General features: G+C 38.1%; 1 protein-coding gene across 1 annotated transcript; it reads right to left on the bottom strand.

The window, feature by feature from the left end:
• Positions 1-785: 785 nt before the first annotated feature.
• LOC100887875 (contactin-associated protein-like 2) lies at positions 786-8,945 on the bottom strand. The gene is made up of 6 exons (XM_031000052.1): positions 8,894-8,945; positions 4,895-4,999; positions 4,049-4,180; positions 2,572-2,696; positions 1,546-1,717; positions 786-1,002 (listed from the first exon to the last, which is right to left on the bottom strand). The coding sequence occupies exons 1-6, from the start codon at positions 8,943-8,945 to the stop codon at positions 809-811; spliced, it is 780 nt and encodes a 259-aa protein (XP_030855912.1). The 3' UTR covers positions 786-808.
• Positions 8,946-18,186: the final 9,241 nt, after the last annotated feature.

Raw genomic sequence — 18,186 nt, 5'->3', positions numbered from 1 at the left:
GTGTGTGCGTGTGTGTGTATGTGTAAGCATTGAACATAAGTTCCTTCTTGACTGATGTTTTTTGTTTTTATCCCACTTTAAAGGAGACCCAGTTTGGTCACCTTGTCTACTCTAACTCTGTAAAATAAGTTTAATACATTTTATCAATGTTTCAATCGGTGAGAGTCAATTAAATAAACCTTGAAACCCTGAAAGCCAGAAACAAAAAAAGTTTTAGGCCTTGAAGCTAGACCGCTCCAAAGACACAACGATAGTGGTTGAAAATGTATTCCAATTTTATTTATATATTTATGACGGATATCAATACTTTTTTTTCAATCATTAATTTTGTATTAAAAAAATTACACTGCCCCCCCCCCCCAAAAAAATATATAATAATAATAATAATAATAATAATAATAGTGCGGATTGAAAGCGGTATATATCAATCCTGGAACGATTATAATTATAATAGACCCTGTAGGCTAATCGAGCAACTTATCACTATCTTCGTTTTTATCGGGATATAGAAGTCTGAACAAAAAAAGGAAAGGAAGGTTCTCAGATTTTTAAAAGTGAAAATAAAATAGTCTCAAATTTGGTTACAGGTAAGAAAAGAAATATGCCTTTCACACCTTTAACTCGGTGTGTATGAAAAGTATAGCAGATTTCGTTCGGCTCTCAGAGCGTTATAACTAAAGAATTTTTTTTTTTAATCCTTCAATAGACGGATTTTCTGTCTATATAGTGCCCCTGTGCCCTACCCTCCCACCCCTCCCTCCTCTCCCCTCGATCCTCCAAACGCTGATTGGTGAACCTCTTGATATTACTAAAACCAGTATCCTTCGCACAGGAGAGGGCCAAGATTATAATACAAATGACGTGACTGATATACCGTGTATCCTGTGTGCAGCCTGATGACTGGCAGTCTTCTCATGTCAGTAAGGTAGCCAGTATCTTCCCGCCATGTACCAGAGACCTCGGAGTAATCGGCCCGACAACGACGTCCTCCATAACAGCTAGCTACATAAGAAAAGGAAATGGTTTATTTACATATTTTTAAATGTGTGTGTTTTGGGGGAAACAACCCCTGGCTGGCTGAGTCGTTGCGACATTTTTCATCAAATCCTGGACCCCCCCCCCCAAAAAAAAGTGTCTTGGATCGCTGCGTGCGATAGAAGAATAAAAAATAAAAAACGGACAGAAGCTGGACTACTGCCCCTGTCAAACTACAATGAAAACGTCTCTCCTTCCCGCTGGCCGAACTGAGATTTATTTATATATCATTTCATAATTTGTTCCGATATTTTTATATTTGTTTTATTATCATTATTTCTTTTTGCTTGATCGATATTCATAAGACTACCTATTGATGACTTTGATCATTTTTTTAAAGGTCCCCCTTAATATATCAGAATTATTGATTGTTGACAACTTGCTGTCTCTTTCACTCTTATAATTTTTCTCAATGAAAATCTGAAAGGGCTAGCCACTCAGGTGGCAGTTGATTATGCAAGAATTATTAACTTTCTCCATCTATAAAATATTAGGGGGGGGCAATCTTACCTCCATTGTAACTACATGCACAACCTCTGTGATCACTCGGTGAGTCGCCCCAGTTTGGCATTTTCCTCCCCTGTCGTGACACCCACCAAACATTCTGCGTGAGGCCATCAGAAGAGTAGATGTAGGACCTATATGCCTTGGCAAAGATTAACTGCTTGCAGCTCTTCGAATTCTATACATAGCGTAAAGGAATGAAAAATTGTGGCATAGTTCTTATTGTCTGAATATCGAGTCCCCCCCCCCCCCCAGTCTCTCTAGTCTCTCTCTTACTCTCTCACTCACTTTCTCCGCAATGTACTATCAGTTATCACTCCCTCTCTTACTCTACTCTCTCACACACTCACACACACGAACGTAAACCCACAACGTCGCCTCTTCCCTTGTACAGCTATATATACCTTTCTCCGCTTTTACTCCCCATATGCCCTCTACATTGTCTCTTATTCTCTATATTTTTCATCTCCTGTACATAATTAAATATTGGGTCCTGAGGATTACAATTTGATTTTCCACTACTATTATATCTTCACGTTCTGAATAGTTTCTGACAACACTCTCATTGAAATTTCATCGAAGTAATATTTGACAGTATGAATGCGCCTCAGTTTTCTTCTTCAAGCAAAACATTTTTTACTATACAGTATATAGCAGTGTAGTACATGTAATTTGAAACGGGAATAAAAAATGAAACTGACGAAGAATTCTTAATCTTGCGAATTTTTGTACATTCTTTATCACAATCAGGTCAATTGGAAATATTGATTCTCTATTCTCATTTAAGAACTTAAGTATGGAATCCAGGGCCCCGTCTTACAAAGAGTTACGATCGATCCAAATCAATCGTAAGTCCTCCAATCAATGGCAAGTTTGCAGTCTCCTATCTCTTATGTACATAGTTACGATTGATATCAATCGCAAATAAGTTACGATTGATATCAACTCTTTGTAAGACGGGGCCCAGAATGATATAGACCATAATGTGTGAAAATCAGATGCATTAAACAGGATGTTATGAAGATACTGTACCTGAATGAGAGCAAGGATAGTATTGGAGTCGAACGGATAGGTCACATTGCGCACAAACTCCCCTACTCCGAGTCCAGACGGGGTCGTCTCTTGATCTGTGATGTCGTGTGGTACTGAGGTGACACCTGCATGGGATGTCCAAAAAAATAAATAAACCAGGGCCCTATTTCAAAATAAAAGTTGCGATCAAACGCGAATCAAAAGTCCAAAATGTATGTGGTTTTGGGGGATATGCGTAGAAACTCAACTTTTTACGCAATCAAGAGGGCCCTATCACCGGCTTATAAAAAAGTTGCGATTGATCTGTATTGCTTGCAATTCCCTTTATCAATCCCAAACTTTCAAAATCACATCTCTTCAGTACAATGTTGCGATATATACCAATTCAGTTGCGATGAATTTGAATCAATCGCATCTTTTTATAAGACAAGCACAAAAATAACCAAATATTCTGATGAACTCACAACAGGGAATAGGTGAAGAAAAATAATAAAGTGTGGGATGAAGATAGACATTAAAGGGATCCGGTAACTTTGTCTCAGATTCTGAAATAAAATTCTGGATTTAGCTCATGACGCAATGATAATTATAAACCTTTAGGTCAGTCAGGAACCCCGTGACTTTTACAAGCCAATCGCCTGTCTGATTATCAAGATATTTATGATTGGAATTACAAATTTTGAAAACCGTTCGCCTGACGGTTTTCATAACACTACAGTCTATTGGGGAAAACGAGTATTGTAAAACCAGTCACTCAAAGATTTTTACTTGTTTGAGGAACTTCTTGATCATTTTGAAGCGCAATTTTTTTTAGGGCTTCAATATTACACCATATCACAGACACTGATAACACGTAGGGCCGTGTATCTCAGATTTACCACTGTTAAACGATCCCTTTAAGAAGAAGGCAGTAGGTGAGACAGAAAGAGAGAGAGAGAGAGAGAGAGAGAGAGAGGAAATAATAGATATAGCTAGGGAGGAAGAATGGAAGGAGAGAGGGGGAGATGGACGTGGTCAACCGTATAAGTCGGTCTGCATTCTAGAGACAATACGTATAGTCAATATTTAGAAAGATGGAACTAATTGCATTTCCTTTATTTACTGTGCGTTGTGCCATCGTCAATGAGTTGTCTTGCTTATTTGAACAGGAAGAGCCTTTAATCACTTCAAACATAAAACACAATATGCTCAAAGAAATTATATTATGATCTACACAAGTCATAACGCAACGTCATTAAGGATGTATAAGGTGCAAATTAATTACTCCCATTATGTGCTCCTGGATTTGCTCAGGCGACAATTACTCTGGTCTCAGTACTTTCATGATAAGGTTATGGTTAGGGTAGCAATTGGCTTTTATGTCGGGCTTAGGAAAAGGGTTAGGTATATAACATGGCCCAGGGTTGAAGCTCGACATTTGATTAGTGTATGAGATCGACCGACGACAAATTGTGCGAGTCGTAAATTTGTTGCCTACCGTCCGCCATGAGGCACTCCATCTCAACCGGAAGTGATAGAGTACGATGTTTTCCATCCGGGTCAATGACGTAGGTACCATCTTCGGTGATGCCGTCACGAGCCTTCAACTCAGCACAATTACGCGGTGGATCTAAAATAAACAACATCAAAATAAAAGAGAATGCATCAGTTTATCACAAAGGAGTTAGTTTACCCGCTCTCAAACGAGGGTTCTTGAAGATAAATTTTCCCCAAATAAACCGTATCTCTTTCAATCAATCATGACGTTTCAATAAATAATAAGCTACGATTAAATATATTACAGATAACTAAATGTAATGCATGGTAAGATACAATTCCAGCATGATTAGAGTTACATTTTTTTCGCTGTGCGGACTCCGATACGTATGGTATATAGGGCAATGGGGTAGGTTTGGAATTAGCACATTAGGTTTAAACACGGTTAAGAAGTGTTCGTTTAGTGCTGAAGTTACGAATTCAGTAAATATAGAAATTGACTGCCGTTGAAACGTAATGTGGTAAAAGCGATGGATTACCACTATATAGACAACAGAGTGATATCTTATCATTTTTATTGTTGCATAACGAATAACTTCCCCATGTGCTTCCAAAGAGCTTTATTATTACCCAGGCTTTACTTTAGCACCGGCACTGATCAGCGCATATATAGCCCATTTCAAGGAATGACTGTGGCAAGAGAAAACTGAAGGATGTCTTACCAAAGGAAAGCAGTGCTATATTAAAGAGATATTCGAACACCATCCATTGTGGTCCCCAGTCTGGTGACTTATCCACTAGACCGCATGGGTATACATAATACAGCCCCTTTTTTCATATTACTTACATATTTCACATTGGTTCCCGCCAAATCCTTTAGGACATTCACACTTAAAACCGTCGTCGACCTCTGTGCAGTTTCCTCCATACTGGCATGGCACGGACAGACAGGCTGAGAAGAGGTAGAGGGTAATATAATATCATGAGATAGTAAGCCAACTTCATCAAAGGTGTAAAGTTATGGTTAGGGTTGTGTTGAGTGTTGGGTCCAGGGTTGGAGTTGCGAATTCGGCTAGTTCGGAAAATTGACGCGGAACAATAATTGTCGCAGGAGCGAGAGTCGTACGTGGAGTCATAAATGTAGGAACGAGGACATTATGGCCCTAAAACAGTTGTAGCGAGGCACTAACAACTATTTTTGGCCAGGGATCGAGCAATCGTCAAAAACTGTCGACAATTATTAATTTCCAACTCCCTTACTGATATTCAGATAAGATTTGTGTTTATACGGGTGATGTGGTGTGAGACTGTGTGTGTAGGCGGGTACGCAGGGGGTGGGGGGGGGGGGGTTGGGGTCGAACCCCTCCCCCTCAAATTTTTTGTGTGTGTGTGTTTTGGAGGAACACCCCCCTCAATTTTTTTAAATTAATTGTGCTAATGGGTAACCCAAAATAGGTGACTTCCCCCCCCCCCCCAACGGAACGAAATATCGATCGGTAAAATTTTCAAATTTTGGGACAAATTAAAAATGTGCTCTTAGCACTTAATGTTTTCAGCATTGTATGCATGATAAGAATAGGCCTATGATATGAATACCAAATGTAGGCCCACAATAACTGATCTTCACCTTTACTAACTTTGCTAGTGATTGAGAGGGTCAGGCAGGCAGGCATTGATGCACCTTCCTCATATTTGTTTCCTTTGTGAATTTCCAATCTTTAAAAAGAAGTGTAAGTTTTCATGCCAACATCAAATTTTGTTGAACTTTGCAAGAATTATGAATATGTCATGTATGTCTTCAGGGGCTGATCCAGTGGGCACGTGCCCCCCGGCCCCCCCCCCCAAAAAAAAAAAATTGTGCGCACTACCCCCCCCCCCCCCCCCCCCCACTAAGCGAATTTGCGGCCGGCGTGATTTTCAAATTTTCGGGAGCAAAAAAAAAATGTGCTCTTACCCGCCCCCCGCCCCCCCCCCGCTTATTCAGCGGCTGATAGAGTCGTTGCGAATTTTTAGGGACCAAAAAATATATATATATATATGTCCTTTTACCCCCCCCCCTCCCCCCCCCCCCCCCTCCCCCCCCCCCTCCCCCCGCTTATTCAGCGGCTGGCTGAGTCGTTGCGAATTTTTTGGGGACCAACAAAAATATATATATGTCCTCTTACCTTGCCCCCCCCCCTCGCTTATTCAGTGGCTGGCTGAGTCGTTGCGATTTTTTTTTGGGACCAAACATATATATATATATATATATGTCCTCTTACCCCCCGTGTGCCCCCCATGTGCCCCCCCCCCCTCCCCGGGAAGAAATTCCTGGATCCGCCCCTGGTCCTATCCGTGAAATTTAACCATTGGCAGTGTCCTAATATTCAAATAATGCAAGGAAACCCGTTTACCTTCTAGACTTCACCGTCAGACACTATTGAGTGACTGACTGACATTTTGTTTTCTTTGGTAATAACATACCTAAAATGAGCTGTAACAGGTACATGAGCATTTGTCTACATCAATAACCCACTACTTGTAATGGCTAAAATTAAATTGATCGAATCTTTGTGCAACACAAAACCTACGACCATTCGGTAAAAGGCTCTGAAAATCAGACTAGTACTTAAGTGATTGCAATCACTTAAGTCGATTCGATAACTATTGATCGTCATTTCCCCACTAAAAGCCATTTTCAAGCCCTTTCGTTTTGAGGGAAGTTCTAAATTAGTATTGTCTTTCAAATGCCGTTCGAATTTAACCTTTTGATTTTTGGGGACCTGCAAATGGAATATACAGTCAAACTTATCTACAGCGACCGCTCTAAGGAAACACAAAAAGTGGTCGTTGTAGACAGGTTTCTTTAGTACATGTTTCATTGAGAAACCATTTTCGAGGGAACAAAAATTGTGGTCCTTGTAGACAGGTGGTCACTAAAGCAGGTTTGACTGTAGTACCTTAAAGGGTGCTGCAATTAATTTTAAGTATTATCTCCTTTATCAAACCATGTCAATTCCTCTGAATAATAAACAGAAAAATTATTATGATCATAATAATAATAATATATAGAAATTATAACATCAGTAGTTATAATATAATTTTAAAAATAATAATATTAATGATATTGATAACATAATTCAAAATGAAGTTTTTGATAATGATATTCATGTTATATTTACACTTCTTTTATTTAAAAAAAAATCTTTGGTGGAAATGCGAAATGCAATAAGTTAGCGTCACAATTTTTTTTCTTTTTTTATCACTAGATGGACATAACACGTATTGGAACAAAAACACTTTCCATTCACCTTCACCCATCCGGTAAAATATATTTCATTTTTGTGTGTGTGCGTGGGTGGCTATGTGTGCGTGTGTGAATGGATGATAAACAGGTTCTGTCTTGAATAATCGAAACATACACAATATATGACTTCATCGACAAGGCAGCATTATAAAATATTGATATTTAATAGGTGGCAAAAATAATAAAGTATTGGTAAATTATTGGATGGAGATTAAATGCCCTCTTGAATAGTCAACCATCGATATAGATAAGCATATGAGTCAATAAGAAGTATATTTCTATTAATATTTGTTTCCTAGATTCACCTCTCATACCATCGCGCTGCTTGCACGTTGTGCGACTCAAAGCCCGAAACAATAAATGTCCATAAGAATTAACAATACAATACTGATGTAAAGTGCACTAATTAAAGTGATCTTCGATAGAAGAAATGCTTTTACAAAATTTAGTTCATTTACACGCGCGTCAGTTGTCCTCATCAAGCCATTAGCGTAAATTCCAAAGCGTGATTAATTACTTGCGTCTATAATCTTTATGCGCTATTACTTGATTGCTTCTATCTTCGTTCATGCAACGATGAACTTGATTGGCCATTGCCAGTTTGCAAATGATAGCAACTTGTGTTCTACGGGGTCTAAATTACCTTGATCGACGTTGTACCCCTCCCCGCTCCCCCTGCCAGAGAATCCTGAATCCGCCACTAAAATCCCTTATTGATACTCAACATACAAACTGAGTCACACATTGACCTTGATACATTTTGTGTCTACCTGTTTGCCGTGTTGAGGAAGATCCTAATTTTAATTAATATAAATGATCATCATCACCTTGAACTGTTAATGATTATCATGTGCCATCCACTAGAGCATGAAAACGAGCAAAATTATATTGTTGTTAAAGGGCTATCCCATCTTTGAAATAGGTTCACCTTCATGAAAGAAAAAATAAGAGAAACATAATGATGAAAGCTTGATATAACTCGGATAAAAACAAATTAGAGAGGTAAGAATGTTTGAAATATGAGATCCCTACACTAATGCGAATATCAAATTGGTAATTTTGTCAGTGGATTGTGACGTAGTGACGCATACCTCTCCCGTTTGTCGTGTACAAAAATATCATTTATTTCTGTTTTTCTTCCGAGTGCCTTCACCCTTGGGGCACTACTCATAATATATTATGGATAGTATATTATTACAGGTCTTCTAAAAATTAAAGAACCATCTCGAGTCTTACATATTGAAGCAAGAAATGAATTTCAACTCTTTTGTATTGGAACAAATTTTTCCGGCATTGCATCACAGTCACATTACTGAATCAGCTCATTTGAAATTCCCATAGGATATAGTGATTTAAACAAAAAATTGGAAATTAAAACTTTCTTATTCGTTTGTCCGATTGCGTTTAAACTTTCACCAGCATGTCCGTCCGATTTTTCTGTTTTCTTTTAGAATAGTTCGTTATTCAGTTTGGATTTCACTTCAAGTGTTGTCGGCATTATATTCATAGGAATAGGCCTTTAATATAATTCTGAATGTAGGTCCATAATGACTGACTGACCTTCACCCATACTAACTGTGTTAATGATTGGAAGGGTACACGAGGCAGGCATTGTTGCCGTTCCTAATATATTTGAGTTTCCAATTGTTACATGGAAGGGTTAGTTTTCATCCCTCTGAATAAGAATAACTATAATAAGAATAATAATAATGCTTAATAATACTGCTGACGGTGGATAATCAACCTGTTCGAAACGTCGAGCCCCTCCTACCACCCATCTTATCTTTCCGGTGCTATAGTTTTCTTTAGATCTATGAGCTCAAGAAAGATTACCAACAGTCCTTCTGAGGTCTTCCAAGTTCCAAAAGTCCTTTTCAGGAATACACACACTCAAGAAAGAAAGATTACCGGCAGTCCTTTTTTAGGACTCCCCAATCCTCCCCCTCTCATATGGTGCAACCGTACTGTATAAATAATAATAATGATATAGAATATATAATTATATAGAAATTACAACGACAGCAATTATAATCATGATACTACTAATAATAATCATCATCGTCATCATCACATAATCATGATAATATTGATAATAACAATTGTGATAATGATAATAATATTTATGTTACATTTCCATTTTTTTTTCTTTTTGCTAAATACCCCCAAAACAGTCTCTTTTCACCTTCACCCATTGTGTGTTGGCGTGTTTGTGTGTGCGTGCGTGTGTGTGTAAATTGTTGATAAGTAGGTTCTGTCTTTAATAATCATAATATGCCAAAATTATGACCTCATCAACAAGGCAGAAATATAAAATATTGAAATTAAATAGATGGTAGAAATATTGAAATATTAAAATGATAGATAGATGCCCTCTGGCCTGGATGCCCTCTTTACTAATCAACAATCGCTAGATTATTATTTTAGCCAATAAAAAGTATTTTACTATTCATATTTGTTTCCTAGATTCATCTCTTATGCCATCGCCCTGCTAACACGTTGTGTGACTCAAAGTTTGTAACAATAAATTTCCTTAAGAATACAATATTGATGTGATGTGCACTAATTAAAGTGATCTCAGATAGAAGAAATGCTTTTAAAAATTCAGCCCATTTACACGCGCCTCAGTTTTTCTAATCAAGCCATAAGCGGATTGTCCAAAGCGTGATCAATTCTTTGTGTTAATAATTTGTATGAGCTTTTTTCATAATTGCTTCTATTGTGGTTCTTAAAATAAATCGCCTCTACTTGGCTATCAAAATATGCCTTGAAGAATAACCATGGCATTCATTAAAAAAAAAACACCTTCCTAAATTGTAAAGACATCTTGATAATGTAGCTCTCCAAGCGTTTCAGTGACAAGTGAACTGAAGCATATTCCCGTTGAAAAGATATATTTCTTGTATTTTGTTCTTTGGGGTAAGGGGATCGGTTGGACCCTCATTAATTTCGATATATAATGAATGTATTTAATGCATTGGATAAAGAATTATTAGATATACCCACACGTTTCTTTTATTTTCTCTCTCTCCCTCTCTCTCTCCCTCTCTCTCTATTTCTCTCTCATTGGTGTGAAGTAGCATCAGATCATGATTCAGATAATATTTCTAGCGACTTTCTCGAATTTGAAGAGGGGAAAGGAACGCATTAGAACGAATTGCGCCCCTTTTTAGAAATATAATCCTTCTCGTTGTCAACGCTATAAAAATAGGTCCCTTCTCTATATAAAAGAATGATGCCCTTTTTACACTAAAATCATCGCCCCTTTAGCTCTAAATTAATGTTTCTTGAATACAATCGACCGATTTACTTTTCCATTTGGAAACTATATCAGAACTGCATATTCTGAGAATTTCATGATCGCAGCTACCATGGAATGGCTTTAGGCGCTATCTAAATTTTAAATATTTAAAATTTACCGGTAAATTTGTGATTATTCAATTTCTAGAAAGAAGAAGTGTTTTAGGGGCTAAACTTTCTATTGGCTATAAAACATCCACAGTGGCATCCAACTATATCAATATTTTAAAGAATTACTATCAATCCAATTTTAATATTTTCCCAAACTTTGCATTACCTTTTACATTGAATGCCGATGATGTTAAAAAGAACGATACATACCACACACAACAACAAAGTACTGTGCTGATGCAATATATTGGACCATGTAAAAAGAATATCTTGAAGATTATAATCTCTGATAATTTATTATTTACAATTTAGGGGTATATACAGTGATCAAAAGTTGTAATTTTCGCTTTGAGTTTACCCTTTGTAGGTGCCACTTTTTTCTAGAATTTTTTAAAGAATGACGGGCCCTTAGTGCTGGTGCACCCCCATTTTGAAAGACGCTCCGCCGCCCCTTAGAAGAAATACCAAGACGAGTGATTGCATTTTGGGGGAAGGAAGATTAATCAAAGCATCATAGGTAGAAAATATGTTGTGAAATGCTAAATGTATTTGATTTACATTTCTTAAACATAAACAAAGATCGCAAAAGACAAAAATCATCTCAAAGGTAATTTCGATACCCTATTTAAGGCCTAATATCCAATAGAAATCATCTTCGGATTAAGATGTCATTTTTCAAAAGCCGATGGAAAAGACTACTTAAATCGCATTAGGTTGATATTCTAAAGTCCATGCGATCGTGTTTGAAGTAGAGTCATTAGGGACTTTTAGATTTACACGATGAGAGCGTGGACTGCCGCGTGTGACATTGTGTTAAGGCACTGGGCCGTGCCCGGCAGTGCCTTAAAAGGACGTCACATTACCTTATAAGGATGTCACACGTGGCGGTCCACGTTCTCGTCGTGTAAAACTAAAAGTCCCTACTGATGTGAGGACTTACCCGGTTCGGTGCATTTCCAAGTTGCATTGATATTGGCTGGTTTTCGAGTCATTCTCTCCACCACATCAAGAGGGACTAGTTTATGGATGAGCTGGATGGTCTGTCCATTCCTGGTGATAGATTTGCATTGTACTCCAGAAATCGACAGCGGACACCAAGCGCTGGTCGATTCAGTTTTAATACGATCAATGCCTGGATCAAAGATAAGTACATTGTGAAAGAAAATGACATCGCCTCATCGTTAAAGGACGGTACAGCCAGTGACACCACATGGCGTTATTGTCCTTTATGCAGTGAGCCGACGGGGTGGGGGGTGGTAATCTGTGGTTACATAGTTATCTTACACCAATGCTCTCCTTAACGTATTATGTTGTGTGTGGGCGAAGCGAGCGAGCAAAGAGGCAAGGTAACACTATGAGTATGTAAACCATGTTGTATTCCTGTACCATCCTGCCCGATTGTGAGATGCGATGTTTGCCCGAATATAGGAACTTTAAAACAATTCCGGGAGAGGCTACAGCTCCCATCCCTCCACCTACACACATTGATTTGATTCGATTGTGATTAATTTATTTAATATCTTCATGTTTTTTTTCTCCAAAGTTTACAAAACTAAAACACACAATCAGGATGATAAACAATCATGTAAAAAATTAAATACTTGCATTGTAATACCTACATAAGACAATTAGGAAGAAGGATTACCACATAAGCTACGCTTGAAGGCATGGCAAATCCTTTAAAGAGCTTAATAATCCCTATATACAAACATTCTGTTTAGGGATTGGAGTTTAAAGGTTAAACTGCAGTTATGATTCTAATAGTTTTCTTATGTAATTGTGCCGATTTCTAAGAGAAGAAGAAGAAACAAAATAATAAACAGAACAAAAATTCGAGTGTGCACAAGCATAATCGAGGAAAGTATAATTATGTAACATTGAAAGTATTTATACTTCAGTGGTCCTATGTTTGTAATGGATAAAATTGATCAAAATATACGTTAATTGCATTTCCTTCACAAACCATGACAACAACAACAACAGACGTATTTGTATATTATATAAGAGAAATGCATAAATGCATCACACTGAAGAAAAAACACTTTAAAAATGCATGTATATTACAAGAGGAAATGCAAAGAAGGCACAAGCCACCAGTGTGTTAGGGCATGCAAAGAACTCTACCATGATCATTACACTTAGGTCAGAAGTTGCGTTGCATATTTTACTTCATCATGCTTCTGATCTTATCTGCTATCATGCCGTAAAGTTAAGTTTCAAATAATGTCTATAATACGATCTTAGTTCGTTCATAAACAGTCCTCAATACGTCTGTACACCGTCCACAGTCAGTTCATATAAAGTTCAGATTAGGTAAATTTGCCATTTCCAAGCAGTCCAAGCCCGTCCGTTGTCAGTTAAAACCCGTTTTTAACTAGTTCTTTACCTCGTTCCCATTACGTCCAAACCCACTCTAACTAGTTCGCAAGTTGTTCTAACTAGTTTGTAACTTGACCACCCCGTTCGGAGATAGTTCAACTCATCTTCATCTCGTTCTTAGTGCGTTCGAACGCGCTCATAAAGCGTGCGCAATCCCGTCCTCAGGGGCGTCGCTAGACTTTTTTCAGTGGGGGGGGGGGGGGGGGGGGGGGGAGGTATAGAGGCCAACGATTACCGACAAAATTAAATGTCCAATATCTACAAATATTTATTTAACCCTATACACCTAGGGCCGAAGGCTTAATTGTTTTTCCTATGGACTATCTATAGTAATTGCGTATGCGCAAATGGTCATTTTCCTCGACGACATAAATATACGAATTATTTCGTCAACGTAGTCAGCATCATAGCTATATATTTTAATGCAGGCGCGGAGCTAGGATCTTTTTTTAGGGAGGGGCGGTAGTGAGCAAGTGAATCACTTAAAGAGCGCGCGAAGCGCGCTCATTAGCCGGGTGTGGGTAATATGCAAAGACGTTTAAATATAATTATAGACGTTTCCTTAAATTATTAGGAAAAGAAGACGATTTATTGTATCGTTCTCGACTGTTAATCCTTGTCTAAATGAAGTTTCCACCTTCCCGCGCGAAGCGCGAAAGCTTTGACGTTTCATTAAATTATTATAAAAAGAAGACGATTTCCTGTACCGTTCTCGACTGTTAATCCTTGTCTGAATTCAGTTTCTCCCCTTCCCTTCCCTTGACGAAGTTCATTAAATTATGAGAAAAAGCAGACGATTCGGTGTACTGTTCTCGACTCTTAATCCTTATCTGAATTCAGCTCTCCCCCTCCCGCGCGAAGCTCGGAAGTTTTGACGTTTCATTAAATTATTAGAGAAAGTAGACGATTCGTTGAACCGTGCTCGACTTTGATTCCTTGTCTGAATGAAGCTTTCCCCTCCCGCTTTGACGTTTCCTTAAATTATTAGAGAAAGAAGACGATTCGTTGTACCGTTTTTGACTCTTAATAAGCCCTAATTGTCTGAATTCAGTTTCCCCCTTTGCGCGAAGCACGGAAGCTTTGACGTTTCCTTAAATTATTAGAGAAAGAAGACGATTAGTTGTACCGTTCTCGACTCGTCTAAATTAAGTTTTCCCCTTCCGCGTTTTGGCGTTTCATCACGATATAGAGAAAGGAAGACGATTCGTCGTACCGTTGTTGACTCCTAAACCTTGTTTGAATTTAGTTTCCCCCAAATTTTAAAATTCTGATTTCTTTAGCTGATATTATAGGAAAGTGAAACTTCGAGAAAATACAAGTATTGTAGTTGTAGTCACTCTCGAAGTCGTCACAGCGGATAAAAAGTCACAGTTCGTAGCGGAAAAAAACTTGTCGGCCGACCGACAATATACATCTCACCGACTTCAAACTTCTGCATTGATATAGTACACGAGAAACGAGCAAGAATGCTGACACAGCTGACCCGACACAGCAATATATTTACCCGTGTTTTTCCTGCTCCCTCGACGAGACGACTCTACCCAACAACCACCTTCTCTCTTTTACTCCCACTCCTCCTCTCTCAGACTCTTACCTCCCCTCTCTCTCCTCTCTTTCACCCCCCCCCCCGTTTCTTTTGTTTCCCTTTTACTCTTTTTTCTTCTTTTTTTTCCTTTTCTTTCTTTTCTTTCTTCTCTTTTCTTCCCTTTCTTTTCCTTTCTTTCCTTTCTTTTCCTTTCTTTCTTTTCTTTCCCTTTCCCCTCTCTTTTTCCCCTCTCTTTTTTTCCCTCTCTTTTTTTCCCTCCCCCTCTTCTCTTTTTTCCGGACGGCAGCGCAAGTTTACAATATCCTGACAGGTGGGGGGGGTGTCGCACCCCCACCCCCCCCCCTTTGGCGACGTCCCTGCCCGTCCTGGCTCGAGGGCTATAAAAACCCAGGAGTATGTGTGGTACAACCGAATATAATTTTGACCGAAGCTCCATATCAAGTTTGTCGACTGTAGTTGTAGAGAGTTCGCGAAATAATAGAAAACGGAAAAGTAAATGAACAAATAAATATACATTTTAAAAAGACAGAAAACAAAACACGAAAAAACAAAACACATAAAACAATACCTCCAACCAGTATCCATGATAACAACAGTACTTTCAACATCCTTGAAGAATGAGATACGAAAACCTCCTTAGATAATATCTCCCGAATGATGTGATGGTCTTTATCCTCTGATCCTGATATTTTATGGTGAGCGGCGTCCCGGGTCCTGTGATCACCCTGTATGCGCTCACTGATCTGATCTGTTCGGATGCAATACCGCGCAATTTATTCGATAGATAAGTGACATCCAACCGGTGTCAATAAGTGGTACGGATGACATCCTCTCTCTCTCTCTCTCTGTCACACACACACACATACATGAGAGATCATACACACACTCTCACTCTCTCTCTCCCTCTCTCTCCCTCTCTCTCTCTCTCTCTCTCTCGTACACACACACACACACACACACGCTCTCTCTCTCTCTCTCACATACACACACACACACACTCTCTCTCTCTATGTCTCCCACACATACCCTCCCTCTTTCTCTGTCGCTGTTTGGAGAGGATGAATTGTGTTTTTATTGATCTCAATGAAACTCAAACGCAATAATAATCTCACAATCAGTTTATTTAAACACATTTTCATCCTCCAAACAATAGGGAAAATCAACATATTGTAGTTTTGCACTTCATGGATGACGAACTCAACATCAATCAAAAGAATTAAAACACATTTCATCCTCCAAACAATACGGGAAATCAACATAACAGTTTGGCGCTACATGGATAACCTCCTCCACATCATTCAAAACATGTTCCAAGAATACGAGAATACCATTTTAGCATTCATGCATGACTGCCTAAATATCATTAAAGGGCCCGTGACATCGAAATACAAGTGTATTCCTGTTGGTGTGCAGTCCTGCATACATCTCATATTTTGATATGTAAACTTCTGAATTTGTTTCATAGATTTTTAAATATTTTGTGAAACATTTGTTTTTCAAACTTGCTAAGCTCCACCCCCAAAACATCCAGATCTCATTCCCCTTGTGACATCATCTGTCAGTCATCAATGAGCTAACTTGAAGTAGTGGCATGCCCAAGAAGTTACCAGCTGGTAACTTCTTGCTTTGCCAAAGTTGACCACCTGTTACAATACCACAAACAATAGCAACTTATAAGTTGCTATGTCAGACATGTCAGACTAAACTAATATTCTAGAATAGACAATGGTATGTAATTTTCCCCAGCACTCGTTTATAATAGAATTGCATGCTTCCATACATATGTACAATACATCATCATTGCCTTTGGTAACAGGTGGTTGACTTCGGCAAAGATACATACCACTTTCTCAAGTTAGCTCATTGATGACTGACAGATAATGTCACAAGGGGAATGAGATCTGGAGGTTTTGGGGTGGAGCTTAGCAAGTTTGAAAAACAAATGTTTCAAAAAAACATTTTAAAATCTATGAAACAAATTCAGAAGTTTACATATCAAAATATGAGATGTATACTGGACTGAACATAAAATAAGAGTGGAAATAAGAGTATTCCAACAGGAATACACTTGTATTTCGATGTCATGGGCCCTTTAAACACAATCCATCCTCTAAACAAATAAATTAAGAAAAAAAAATGCCTGGTGTCAATAACAAAGAATTTTGCAACACATTATTTTTTACTTGACCCCATATTCAGATATAAAAGTATGTTGTTTAGAATCCAAATCCTGTCACCCCCGCCCAGCCCCTACCCCTCCCCCAAAAAACGACGGATAGTAAGCGTCGTCGGTTTGGCAAGTAACTTCCAACGTTTGGGTACCAAAAACTTAGAAATAAGACTTGCACCCAAATATAGTCGTAAAGTTTTCAAGAAAACGACTTAGGCCTATAAGGCCTAAGTGCCCTTTGCGACCGACCCAAAAATCTGAAAATCTACGGTCGGCATTTTAAAAAAGTTTTTTTTTTTTTAACCGTTTTTTATATTTTTTTTATATTAATGAATAAAAATAAATCTATTTTGTTTGTTTAAATGGATATAAATGCATAAAATCAAATTATTCCAAAATTCTCACTAGTGCAAACCATGGATAATTATGAGGTGAAAAGGATATCATGACGCTGAAGCACATGTATTAAAGCATTAAAAACTGAGAAATATCAGCTAAAAGAGGGCGGGAAAAAGAAAAAAACATTCAAATCTGAAAATATCGGCCCAAAGAGAGCGACAAAAAAAAAGTTAAAAAAAAAAAAACTTTTCCGACCGACCGACCCATGTTTTGGCACCCAAAGGGCAATACAACAAGTTTTTATTTTAGGCCTATTATTGTGAGAATTTTCAACAACGTAGTACTGCCTATATCAATTGCGGATTACGTAATATCTTATTGTTATTTTCACACATGTTAAATATATTTTTAAGAAGTTTTTGCAATCGTGTCGATTGCATACTTCTAGAAGACAAATAAATGAATTTTAAGGTGATGTCTTCTTCAAGCTTAAAACAGGGCACCAAAAACGCTTCTTCAGACAGCCTTGATCAGAGAATCGTTCAATAGAAATAGCAATCATGGATATGCGTCAAAATAGAACACGGTTGATAAATTGGTCACGATGTGTCCTCTGTTTTACATGTTGCCATGGATAAAATGATTGGAATGTATAATTGACTAGCCCATGCTGACACAAATTCAAAAGGCCATTGTGGAAAAAGTCATTTTATACAAAAAGTGTTTCTTTTGTTGCTCACTGCTGATCGTAATTTATTCAGTTGTTCGTCGATTACACGTATCTTCTAGAGCACATTGTTAGCGGTCCTAATGACTATAGCATTGTTACGTTTATTGCCCTCGTAATGAAATCTCAAATGCCATAGATCGAACAGTGCATTCAACCTTTTTCCGGTAAGAATTATGATAGATGCACCGTTAATGCCAGGGCTTGTTAATTTTCCACAGAATAGCCATTCATTATTGATGAACAATTTTTTTTTTAAAGTCGTTCGTGCCCATTAGGCTTGC

This window comes from Strongylocentrotus purpuratus, unplaced genomic scaffold (genome assembly GCF_000002235.5).
Source record: "Strongylocentrotus purpuratus isolate Spur 01 unplaced genomic scaffold, Spur_5.0 spur5_scaffold_6, whole genome shotgun sequence".
Taxonomy (NCBI): Eukaryota; Metazoa; Echinodermata; class Echinoidea; order Camarodonta; family Strongylocentrotidae; genus Strongylocentrotus; species Strongylocentrotus purpuratus.
Note: the sequence above shows the minus strand (reverse complement) of the source record. Positions and strands in the feature narration are given on the sequence as shown.

Bases quoted from the DNA above. Each gene is read 5' to 3' on its own strand.
- LOC100887875 (XM_031000052.1), bottom strand. From the start codon at position 8,945: ATGCCTGCCTCGTGTACCCTTCCAATCATTAACACAGTTAGTATGGGT. The intron at 5,000-8,893 runs GTCAGTCAGTCA...ACCTCTTCTCAG, and splicing joins CACAGTTAGTATGGGTGAAG to CCTGTCTGTCCGTGCCATGC. The intron at 2,697-4,048 runs GTAGGCAACAAA...CATCCCATGCAG, and splicing joins GGAGTGCCTCATGGCGGACG to GTGTCACCTCAGTACCACAC.